Raw genomic sequence first — 13,517 nt, 5'->3', positions numbered from 1 at the left:
CAGACAGATAAATAGATGGGTATATAGATTGATTGACAGACAGACAGACAGACAGATAAATAGATTGACACAAACAGATAGAAAGATGGATATATAGATTGATTGACAGACAGACAGACAGACAGATAAATAGATGGATATATAGATTGACAGACAGACAGATAAATAGATTGACACATACAGATAAATAGATGGATATATAGATTGACAGAGAGACAGATGGATAGAAAGATTGACGGTAAAAGTGAATGAATTCTTCAAGTATCAGACTTCAGTGTTTCCTACAGGATTTTGAGAGACTGTGGTGGTGATGAAGTCACCCACTAATTAGCATATATGTGACGTCATCATGTCGTGTTTGCGTTTGATCTAGTGTTGGCACCTGAAATGTGTTTCACTTCTACTCTTTGATCTGTATCTGTATTTGATCTGTATTATATATCAAATTATATTTTAAGCCGAATTAAGCTGTTTTAAATAGTAAAATAAAAATGTAAATGGGAAACATGAAAATTCTATTTGTGGGGGCCAGTGTTGATTCTGTGGTGGGCCACCACAAATAAATCAATGTGTGGGAAACACTGGACTTTCACTAGACCCTCCCCACTCCTCATATCAAACTTTGTTGACTCACCACTGTCCTTTCTCTCTCCCTCTTGTTTTCCTCCACAGTCCAAAGCCAGAACCTCGTAGCGGACAACGTCTCGGTGGTGGAGGGAGAGACAGCAATCATCAGCTGTCGAGCCAAAAACAACGACGACTCTGTCATCCAGCTCCTCAACCCCAACAGACAGACCATCTACTTCAAGGATTACAGACGTGAGTTCACACGCACACGTACACAAACATCACGTCTGTCCCCAGTAGAGAGAAAGTGTTAATGCATCCCAGTAATCCATTATGCTTTTGGGGCCAACAGATGTAGACCAGCTGACTAGTGAGGGCATGTTTCTTCTTTCAACCATTTGCCTTGCTGTCATGTGATTTGTCTTAGCTGAGAAAGCTCTGATATTTCCCTACAGCTGCACTGTGTAATTATAACAGAGTCGGTTCTGCAAGCTCTTTATGAAATATTGAGACCTCAGTCCCATGTCAGATGCAAAAATAAAAAAACACCTCTTTAATGATGATATTTTCTTTGTAAAAGTTGCATAAGGAAGTATTTTTAAGTAGATCCAAACTGCACTAGAGGTCAGACTTGAATTCAGTCCGGCACATATCAAGCGGACGCGGCGCAGCTCTCCGAAAACGTTTGCCGGAAAGGTCTGTCCTTTTTATTTCAACACTTCTCTCTGAAATAATGATAAGCGTCAGCGAGGTGCCAGACCAAGTCATTTTCATCTCCTTCCCTATAAATGACACAGTGGTTAAAGACTCTTCCAGTCAAGGGGAGAGAGTGGGAGAGCCATCAGACGCCTGAGGGACTTTCCTCATCAAGTGATGGTTAGTGATTGTGTGACTGGTGCTCTCAGAGCTTGGATTAAGGTCTTCTGAACCGTCATTTTATCTCTCTGCTTCCAATCATTAGCAAGGCTCAGACTCCAGGTTTTTCGGTCCGTGCAAGGCCGTAATTATCGCCCGTCTTCTTAATAAAACTTTGATGGGCTCTTCTCAAAGTAACCGTGGCCGGTAATCAAAATTGATTGCTGCCATTTAGAAGCAGCAGCATGTGTCCTAGAGCTTCTTGGATTAAACCTGGGAAAACAATACAAATGAGATTCGGAAGAGGAACACAAGAGCAATGGAAAGGAAATGAGAAAGTACGAGCAGGAGATATGCGAGCACGGATAATCAAGGTGGCCATTAGCCATTCATATACAAAGGGATTTTTCTGGAAGCGCTCATCTATCTCTTTTTTTGTGGGGTCAGCTGAGCTGGAGGGATTGTAAAGAAATGTTTTTTTATGATTGTCAGTATAATATCACAGGAACAGTTGGTTCTAAAAACATTCAAAGCACCATAACTCTATTAAACCTGATGTCATCGCCGGATGTATCCTTTCATTTGATTTACCTTCCATTACCTTTACCCTCATTCTTAAAGGGATAGTTCACTCAAAAATGAAAATTACCCTCAAGTTGCTTTAACCCTGCATACATTTCTTTGATCTTCTGAACACAAAGGAAGATATTGAGCACCGTTGACCTCTATAGTATTTCTCATTCCTACTATGGAAGTCCATGCTTCTGTTTCCTAGCCTGGTCCAACCAGACTCTCGTACATTCATTTTATTTGTACAGAGAGTCTGGCCACGCTCCTTTGCAAAGTGTTACTTCCGTTAAGGAGGATCCTCTGTTGAAGTTTAAAACTATTGGATCTGCCCAGAGTCACTCAGGATCTGCCATAGCCAATCGTTAACGTTTGGTCGTGACGTATGTCATGCGCCGAAACCGTCCGGAAACAAGAAGTGCGAATGATCAGACCAACAAAACTTAGCAGACATTGTTCTCGCTCCGGCTTTAACTTCTGTATATTCGGCAGTTTTGTAACAACGGACCGAATAGCTTTTCTCACATCTTTCTCCGCTGCCATTACTGAACTACCACTCAAACTGACGCACAACCTCAACGTCATCGTTCTTAGCCACCCCCATCTGTTAGCTGATTGGACCTGCAGATTTTTGCAGGAGAAAACGAAACTCTACACAGCAATCCCAGACGTAGTACTGAAGCGAAATGAAAATTAAGCGGAAGCACATAGGAGGGCGGAGCCAGGCTATCTGTTTCCTGCTTAATTACAAATATCTACCTTTGTGTTCAGCAGAACAAAGAAATGTATACAGGTTTTGAGGGTGAGTACATGATGGATGAAATATCCCTTTAATGCTTCATAAGATTCAGTTTTTTAAAGTAGCTCATGCATGAGGTATCATGAAGTAACAATGTTTTTACTGCATGTTGTCATCTAGGTAAAGGTTCATTTACTAGAAAAATAAGTTGCTTTGAATACAAGTGTTGGCTAAATGAATAAATGTAAATACATAGTGAAATAATAAAATAAAATAATACACAATACAAATGTAGTATTACAATTAACATTAATCAAGTTTATTAAATGCTGTAAATTATTGTTCATTGTTATTTTATGTTATTTTACTGCATTGTTATTTAATATTAATGAATTAAACCATCATTATGTGTAGTGTTTATGTAGTTAAATATGAATGTGGTGAGACAAATGATTTTTAAATATACATATTTGGTTCCAAAACGCAATAAACACCATTGGAAAAATGCCGGCTGTTGCTTGTTCTGACATGACAGCATGAAGCTTCTGTCATGCTAACACATTGACCCTGCAGGGAATCTTATGAAAAACTTTCCATTATTTTGCGCGAAGTCAACGAAAATCGAGCAGGACCAAATTTTTTTTACAGCTGATCGCTGTCAAAAAAGTTCAGAGACGACGTCCCAAAGATGACCGCAGCAATGACAAAGTGTTTTGATAAATGCCATTAATGTTTTTTTATCAGTGTATACCACTAGTCAACTAAATTAATATAACATGGCAAAGATGAATGCACATTTTTATAGCATTTTGAAAAAAAACTATTGCATTTTGCAGAAAAAATAATCAGTTTTTATAATAAATCTTTGAAAATCGAATTATGTATTTGAATTGCAATGGCATTATAACCTAAAGATGCTATGTGAAAGTTTGTAACAGAAAATATTGGTTTTCATCACTTCTTAGAAAACATGTTTTTACAGAAATTATCAAAATGGATTCATTGCATTTTGGAAACTCTTCAAATACAAAATATTTTGAAATATTTGTACATAAAGTATAGCACATCACACTGCAGGACACTACTAGCACAGATAAACATTTCATCAACTACCCATAAACCTCTAGCTTTTGGTGATAAATAATCAAGCAATACTTTCACTCGAAACTCCTTTGAAAGATGAAGGTTTTGAGATCATAAATCCTGAAAACTGAGATTTGTTGGGCCCTCTAAATATTTCCAGTATTTCTTTATCATTTCTTTATCCGGAAGCATTACCAAATTTCCTGCAGGTTTAAAAGTACTTTTACAACCATAAATCTTTTTCTTCTTTATTTAAATCTAAAAAATTGACTTTAGTGTTGTGCAATATGCCCCATTTTGAGATCATGCTATCATCCGCCTGTGAGATCGCCGATACAGGATAGTATCAACAAATAAAAATGAGTAGTTTACTCATTTATTTATTTGTTCATTTTTTACTCATTTATGACAAGTCACTTGATTGATGGACAAAAAGAATGAAGGGCAACACTGTCATGACTGCAACCTTCTTAAAACTGATGCCATTAATCCGAGCGCATCATTAAAACCCAGGCGCCCTAACATTTCCTGCATGCCAGGGAGTGGGAACAACACTCTCGCTGGTTTTAACCCTTCGCGCGCTAACAACCTCACTAGTGCAAGGAAATAGCAGAGCAATGCGTATTACAAGCTCATGTGCGAGGAAGAGTCTGTATCATGCGCATTACAGAAGGAGTCCATGCCACGCACCGCGCATTCAGGTCCGAGCAAAAGTGCAAGACACGCGCATTAGGTGCGTGCAAGAAGGAATTAATGTGCATGTTAATGTGAAACGAGGATGATAGTAATAATAACCATCCCCAACTATTGTCACGAAAGTCTGCTATTGGTGATATGTCCGACAACCCTGATAGACTTTAAAGAGCACACACTAGAGTTTTGCCTAAATTTAGACCAGTTTTATATTTATAAAGTTGAGATGTACAGTAAATGCTCTTCTGAGCTCTTTACTTCTCATCTGGTAAAGAAAATATGTAGGGAAAAAGCAAACTGTGAGAATCTTTGGCAGTCTTCAGCACTAGTTCAGCAGGAGACGCTAACCGCGGTGTTTCATAAAGCACCTCCTCCTTTCTACACACCTCATATACCCCCCTCTCAGTGTGAGGAGAAAGCAACATTTATTTATTTGTCTATTTTTCATTTATTTGGCAGCAAGGCCATTTTGCATGACTCACATTAGGGCTTCAAAGCCTTGCTCACCTTAAGCGTCATGCACCGCTTTGACCTTTAACCTCCACATGAAAAGTGCTACAGTAGCATCACCGATGGGTGATTGTACTAGTTACTCCATAGCAGGAATGTGGGTTGTGAACATAATAATAAAGAAAACATGTATTTGCTGGACATAAGTTACAGGGTGGTGTATCTGACCCACGTGTGTCCAGCACTACCCAGTAAGGATTGTCTGCCACTCATTCCTGCCATATGGAGGGACAGATAACGCAGTTTCTTCATTGCACTGAGAATAGGTTTTATTGAAATTGCATATGTTATGATATTTGCAGTGCTGAGAAGACACTGTGATGTAATTTCACAGTGTATATTTCCTTACTCCACTTAATCTTTTCCTTTTCTACTTAGTGAGCCTTTCAGATTTACCATATGCCTGTCCTCATGTTACGATACCCACTTATTATAAGGACAATTTAAAAAACGGACAGCTTCACCATTGGCAAACCATTCACTATTCTTTTTTAATGTGACTGTGACAACACAATGCAGGTTAAATCCCCAGTAAATGAAAGAAAAATTTGTGCTAAAGCATTTCTGCATGCATTTTTAGGGTGATAAGCTTTAAAAGGTTTTGTCAGGCAGGGAGGCTGGTTTACTGGGCAGAATGCCCTCTGAAGGCACTAGAATCCATGCTGATCTTCTTTCTCCACTACACCCACAGCGCACTGGATGTAGCTGGACGACAGAAACGTTTCCCCTCGCAGCGTTGGGACAACCTCCCGCGGCACTGCAGACTTTCGCTGTCACAGTGTCCGACGCTGTGTCCGAAATATCACGGTAGAAGCAAAGGGCATGCATGCAGTCAGACATGCTGTTTGCATTTGGGTCACAAAGTGGTTCTTTTTGTTCTTCATCACGATGATTCGACTTTGTTTTTCAATAAAAACATAATAAAACAAGACTAGTAAATTGTGTAAAAAAGTAAATTATGTAAATTATAACTAGATGTCCTGAAGGCAACTGCCTGTTTATGCAGATTCACACTTTTCTCATTTAAATTTTATGTGGAATCGAAATTGACCCTGCTTACTTTCATAATGCACATTTCTGCTCTTTTGTGGATGAAACACAGCCAAGCACATTATTTTTAACTTGCTCCGTCTCTAAAATTACTTTTCTTTTTAGCTGATGTAACCAGGTCCTCTTATTTTTGACCACCTTCAACCACTTGTTAAGACACCTGTATTTTATTATATACAGTAGTGGCCAAATATGATCCCATGCAAGGAAATACCTGTACAATATTAGATTAAACTGAGCAGTATGGTAAAACGGAAAAACACTCAACTTTTAAGGTATTTATTGGACAAAATAATTAGGCAGAAAGCTAAAAATAGGGCAATATTTTGGGGCATATTTAGGAATCTGGGTTTTATTTAAATATACTGTACCAAAAATGCATAGAGAAACAAAGCATACAGGGACTTCTGCTAATTTCAACTCAGAAGTCATTTTAAAGGGACACTCCACTTTTTTTTTAATTATTCTCATTTTCCAGCTTCCCTAGAGTTAAACATTTGATTTTTACCATTTTGGAATCCATTCAGACAATCTCTTAGGTATGGTGGTACCACTTTTAGCATAGCTTAGCATAATCCATTGAATCTGATTAGACCATTAGCATCGCGCAAAAAAATAACCAAAGAGTTTTAATATTTTTCCTATATAAAACTTGACACTTCTGTAGTTCTGTAATGTTATTACGCAGCGCCCGAAAATAGTCCCCTTGGTAACTTTCAATAGCAGGGGACTATTTTTCGGGCACTGCGTAATATCATTGCACCTCCTGCAGCCAAGGTGCGGCAACAAAGTCCTTGATTATTACGCCAGAATGAGAGTATAGTTCCTAGCCATATCTGCCTAGAAAATCACAACTTTAAATTTTCCGTCGGTCTTAGTACACGATGTAACAACAGAAGAGTCAAGTTTTAAATAGGAAGAATACCCAAACTCTTTGGTTATTTTTTTGCGCAATGCTAATAGTCTAATCAGATTCAATGGATTATGCTAAGCTATGCTAAAAGTGACTGCCAGACCCAGAGATCAGCTGAATGGATTCCAAAATGGTAAAAATCAAATGTTTATCTCTATTATCTCGACTAGAGACGAGTTGTTATAACTTATATAGTTGAAATAAGTCAACTTCATTTTATAAGTTGTAGCAACTTATCTCTTGTCAAGATAAATAATAGTAAGTTAAAATAACTTGTAGATCTTTAATAAAATATGTGTGAATAACGAGTAAACATGTCAAATTGTTAAAAATTGGTCATCACTTTTGTCCACTGCATCTAGAGGTGAGGCCAAACCCATTTAGTTAATGAGTCGCTTTTGCAAATCCATCGTTTCCCACACCCCTACTTCCTTTAGCCGTTCTTATCCCAGATATGGGCTCCCGAGTTTTCTTGCTCTCTCTCATTTCCCCATTAGAGCTGACACCACACTTATTCATGTTTTCATAATGTTATAATTATTGCCGTCTCTCCAGCTGATGCACAGTCACAATAGATTATAAACCCGTTTGGCTCCCTGCTCCTTATCACTTTATTTTAATCCTCACATTTCCCCAATCAATAAATTGAATTAAATCATTAGCTTCTGCCTGCCCTCCCCCTGACAGCCAGACTCCTGCTTTCAAGCTAGCCGCTTTAATTAGTCGCACATTACGCACCAGCTACATGAAAGCCACTGCTTGGTGTTTCAAAACAAAGACCACCGCAACGGCCGCTGGACATCTTAGCTCTGCTGTTGGTCCGTGCAGAGTCTTTTTTTCGATGTGCCTTCAGTAGCTTGTGGTTTTGTTTACGGCTTAGCTCTGACATTACCTGAATAGACTTTTACACACGTACACGCTCTTCCGTTCCCTGGAATATAGATGTAAAAGCAACATGTGCGTGATGTTTTATTTATTTGTATTTTTGCTCTGTGCGAATGCCACCCTGACATCATGATCAAAGGTGTGAAATGCGTTGCCTTGGCAGCAGGAGCTTCCCGAGCGTCTCCACGTGCATGTACGGCGACGTTTGTGAGAAATGGACTGCATGAGATCGTAAATAGGGAGCGATCTTTACGTCTCCGGTGCTGGGGATGGCAGGAGCATGTTTGGGCTCGGGGCTTGAGGAACTTGTGTGGGTGAAATGGAAGGCTGTTAGTAATAGAGAACGGTTAAGATCTCCTTTTGCAATGCACAGAGAAAAACTGCAGTCCTTGTAGGTCCAATATGTTTTTCACCATTTTTCTGCGCCATGCATCCCCTCTGCCCATCCCCTTCTCTATCTTTCTCTTTTTGAATGAAAGCTAAAGAGCATGGCTAACCAGCTGGAACCAAGAAGAATCAACACCCCGCGCCATCAGAGCGAGCTTTCATGATCCCATCGGCTCAAAAATCTCTAATGATGCACGATTATTTCTTTATTTATTTTCCCTTTTATTTATTTCTTTATTTATTTATTCATGGTTCTCTTTTTCTCAGCGCTCCTTTGAACTCGGCCATCGCGGGCGAGAACAAACGCGTGTGCGAGCTCTCTCTCTGTCATAAATGGTCTTCCGATCGGGCTGGAATTTATCTGGGAGTGGAGGGCGGATGGGGGTGGCGGGGGTGCCGGTAGCCTTTCATCTCTATTTCGCCATCTCTCTCTCCCTCGGCAGCATTCACTTTCCTCTATCAGCTTCCCACACCGGTGGTGCAAGCCATAATGGACTCCTCTCATTATTCTGGGCCGAAGGATTCCATTCCTCCATGTAATTAAGAAAGAGAGCCATGTCTCCAGACGAAATTTAGGATCGGCATGAGGTTCTTGCTGTTGCTCTGCAGTCAGACTTACAGATCTGGCCCTCATTTTGAGAAGGCGTCTGTCAGATTTGATACAAGCATTGATGTTTCTTTAACTGCACAGGGATGATTTTTATTTAAATATTACATTGCAACTTTTTAAACCTGTCATGTAATTACTTAATTGTTTTTTTTTTGTTCATGTAATGATTAAAGTTATTTTAGTAAAAGTCCTTGCTCTGCCAAGCTTTATAACAGTAGTAAACAAGGGTCCAGGGAACAATTTCGGCCCAAAAAAGTGCATCCAACCTTTAAAGAAGTAACTCCAGGGGGTTAATAAAGGCGTTCTGAGGGTAATCCATGTGATTCTGTAAGAACAATATCCATATTTAAAACTTCATAAACCATAATTACTAGCTTGCGTTATCAACCAATGCATATTCACAGAGCTTCTTCTTCTTCTTCTTTTTTGGGTGACGGGTAGCACTAACGTTAAGGTGAATTAAACATTTTTAAATTTGTCAAAAAAAGTTCCCAGCATGCATATCAGCATGTAACAGTTTTTCTAATTTGCTTAAGAGCATTTCTTAGATCAGAAATAAAATTTTCAAAACACTTCAACACTTCAACAACATAATAGCAAATTCTTGTTTTGGACAAATTGCAAATGCTTTGGTATAATCATGCATCTTTCTGCTCTTTGCTACATTTTTGTCATTTTCATCAAAATACATTATACTGGTTTCTGTTGAATCTTACACCTCAAAACACACTAAATGCGTTGTCCCAGATTCCACACATCTCTGTGTTATTATTGAAACAACACATTTTGTGTTACTTTTAACACAACTTGTGTTATATTTTAACACAAAATCAACACAAATTAACACAAAATGTGTTAAAATTACATTTAATTTGTTAAAATCTTAAAGCACAAATATGTGTAAAAAGTTAACACATCCTTTCTTAGAGTGTAATTTGACATTTTTTACAGCAGTGAACCTTACTAATTTTGTAAAAAAAAAAAATTGTACTCTAAAATATGATTTTTTGTGTAATTTGTTTACAGATAAAATCTGAAAATGTACATGTGTCCACAGTTTGCATCAGAAAATACTGACACTTATACAGTAATTGTGTACACTTGGTATACTGACAACATGGCTAAACATTTTGACTAACAATGTCACACGGACTTGCATTTTGATGGGACTGACATGTTCACTGACGTAAACATTTACTCTTGAGACATGAACTAAGGATTTGAACAAGTTAGGTTACAAGTTTTTGCAGGACACCCATAATGTTGTGCAGCTTGTACGAATTGTTCTGAGAAATGCACACATTATTTAGCAAATTTTAAAAATGATTCGAGAATGATGCTCCGAAGCGACTAATTTCAGTGGTTACTAATTTTTTATTAAGTTTAGTGGTTTAATGTTTATTGGCTTTAATTATGCTGTTGTATTTAAAGATCAATAATTTAGAGATTTGTTGATTGTCACCATGATAGATTTGTGTGTTAAGGTTTAAATGCATAACCTGAGCATGGTTGTTGCTATAGTAAAATGTATTCAAAACACACAGTATGAGCAGTTACATAATCTGTCTTATGTAGAGTGTGCATATAATATAATAAAAATAACTTGAGAAAAATGAAAAAAGATTCATATATTGAGTTGGGTGCGTTAAAGTCCCTAGCTGAGTAAACTCAGAAATGTACTTGTTGTTTGTTTGTTTATTTATTTATTTCATTTTATGTGAGATTTGAGAGACATGTAACATTACTCATTAAATTAAGTTAGGCAAACTACTTGGCCCAAAGCTTGAGTAATCTTAGAAAAGCGGTGCTTTTGAAGTTGAGTCAAATTTTTTAGGGGGGATTTCCTGGACAGGAAATAGCTTAAGCCAGGACTGGACCTTAGTTTAATTAGGAAGTATAACTAGTTTTATCAAACATGCCTTACTAAAAACATTACTTGTGTGCATTTTGAGGCAAAACAAAGGGCACTGATTAATTTTAAGTAGTGCTGGGCAAAGATTAATCCCGATTGATTGCATACAAAATAAAAGTTTATTTTTGCATACTATGTGTGCTGTGTGTGTGTAATTATTATGTATATTTAAACACACACACATTCATCTATACATTTCAGATTTTTTTATTTATATATATTTAAAAATATATATATAATATAGAATATATAAAATATAAATAAATATATATACACATGTAAAGTTATCTTAAATACTTACATGGATTAAGTTTAATTTTAATTTTAAGTAGTCATCGCAGTTAATCGCATACAAAATAACAGTTAATTTTTGCATACTATATGTGTGTGTGTATGTGTATTTATATATACATAATAATTACACACAGAACACACTTGTATATTATGTTACAAATCACTTTTATTTTGTATGCAATTAATCGTGATTAATCTTTGCCCAGCACTAATTTTAAGATAATGTCAGTGCAAGCTGTTTTCAGTTTGGACAGCTCTTACTATTTATTTTAGTCTAGGACTAGTCTAATCCCTGTCTGGGAAATCGCCCTATAGTGTAGTATAGAGATGCACCGATATGGAAATTTTGTCCGATACCGATAACAGATAACTCTTTATATTTGGGGGGCGATAACCGATACATATATAGGCCGATAAATATTCATATTAATTTCACAATGAAAAACTCCCAGACTGCGGACATCTTGTCTTTGCGCTAGACTAGCATACTCTTCTTAAGCCCGCAACATGTGTCATCTTCGTCCTATGTCACAGAAAGCACCAATCAAAACTCCACATGGCCAGCAATGAGCAAGTGAAGTGGTTCAACAAACCGAAATAATCCATCATTTATCGGCTTTCATTAATCGGCCTAATTTTGTTATCAGACCGATAACCGATAATATTAAAAATAAGCAGTTATCGGCCGATAACGATATGTCGGCCGATATATCGTGCATCCCTAGTGTAGTAGCCAAATTCAGCATGATGTTAGTGTGAATTAGTAATGATAGTATAAAAAGTAATGTATGTTTTGAGGGAGTTTATTTTCAGAGCTTTCGGAGTCATAATTGAAGCAACACCCATATAAGCTCTCTTCATTATTAAAATGAAATAATGGGCCCGTAGATGTCACTCCGGTTTAGCGCGCCAGGTCCCAAGGCTGGTATCCCTATTTCAAACCCCATTGAAACCATGCTTAGGTCAGACGATGCCAGAAATAGAGTCGCCCGTGTTTCAGAGTGCCAAGCAATCTAATCAATTGAATTATTCCCAAGGAGCACCTTTTTTAACTTATCTGAAAATATAGCCTTAAAGTTTCCTTCACTCTCCTAATGCAAGTTGCTTAAAAGAAGCATATGGCAGTATATGCCTCAGTGCACACACAATCCACCCTTCAAAAGGAATAAATGCTGCTTATTATCTCCTGCATCTTTCTGTTTATGGTTTGTAATAGAAGTTCAGGTTGTGTCTCATCTGCTCTCTTTCTCTCTCTCTCTTTTAATGTTACAGACCTCTGAAAGATTCCCGATTCCAACTGGTCAACTTCTCAGAGAACGAGCTGCGTGTTGCGCTGTCCAACGTGTCTCTTTCAGATGAGGGCAGATACGTGTGCCAGCTCTATACAGACCCTCCGCAGGAGGCCTACGCCGACATCACTGTGCTAAGTATGAAACACACATGATACAGACCCATTCGTGAGCTGCACGAGTAAACACACTAAACCTATAGACACACACATACACACTTCTTTGTTTCCAGATAAATCCCTTTATGATCAATCACCAGATTGAAGCAGCTTTTATGAGATTCTAGAGCAGTGTTCAATCAAGATATAGCCATTCATCTTCACCTAACAGTAGGTTTAAGACATAGCCAAGCCAGATCCTGAGCATAGAGGCTTTCATATTTCAAAACGGAGCTGCCGCCACACACACACACACACACACACACACACATGCTGATGTTTGTAGGGGCTGCTGAAAGCCCTTTAAAAACTCAAACACTTCACCTGCTACTTTCTGTAAGGACTTCTGCGTAGCATGCTGGAGCAATTCAGCTGAATTATTGTTTGTGCGTGTATGTGTGTGTACATGTTTTCCACGTCTTCGCATAACAGCAAAATCACCAGCACTTAAAAGTGATTATTCGGTTTTGAGGGCGAGAGAGAGAGAGAGAGAGAGAGCTGAATGCTAGAGAGTTTGCTGAATGCTTTCGAGTGGCTGGGCGTCAGCTCCAAAGCTTAAGATGCCCCAACTAAAGCAGAATGCTTGAATGGAGCCCTGCTGCTCGGGGAACAAGAAAGCTATCTGTACTGTTGTATTACATTGTCCGAAACTCGCTTGACATTTCTGCCAGTTTCCTAGAAGGTTTCAGGATTATTTCGACCTTTTCAGTTAAACATTTTAGATGTTGCAAGCCACAATGGATGGGACCATGTTAAAAGTCATGCTTGCATAGGTTGGACCTTGAATAAGAGCGTGTTGCATAATACTGTCAGAGTGGACTAGAATTGTACATCAGTATGACATGTGGTAGCATTTAGAGATCAGGGTTCCCACGGGTCCTTGAAATCCTTGAAAGTTTGTGAATTTGTAGAAAATAATTTAAGGCCCTGGGAAGTTTTTGAAAATGTACATGCATAGATACAGGTCATTGAAAGTGCTTGAATCTATTTTATTCAAGAAGTTTT

The 13,517-nt window shown here is 38.1% G+C and overlaps 1 protein-coding gene across 4 annotated transcripts in view; it reads left to right on the top strand.

Annotated features, from left to right (window-relative positions):
- The window catches only part of cadm1a (cell adhesion molecule 1a), a 342,552-nt gene that overhangs the window by 249,034 nt on the left and 80,001 nt on the right, over nt 1-13,517 (top strand). For all 4 annotated transcript variants that reach the window (XM_055180572.2, XM_055180574.2, XM_055180573.2 and 1 more), the window contains 2 exons: nt 673-819; nt 12,340-12,492. In XM_055180572.2, coding sequence (XP_055036547.2) covers nt 673-819; nt 12,340-12,492 — 300 coding nt within the window. The remainder of the gene's footprint in view (nt 1-672; nt 820-12,339; nt 12,493-13,517) is intronic.

This window comes from Misgurnus anguillicaudatus, chromosome 9, assembly GCF_027580225.2.
Source record: "Misgurnus anguillicaudatus chromosome 9, ASM2758022v2, whole genome shotgun sequence".
Taxonomy (NCBI): Eukaryota; Metazoa; Chordata; class Actinopteri; order Cypriniformes; family Cobitidae; genus Misgurnus; species Misgurnus anguillicaudatus.
Note: the sequence above shows the minus strand (reverse complement) of the source record. Positions and strands in the feature narration are given on the sequence as shown.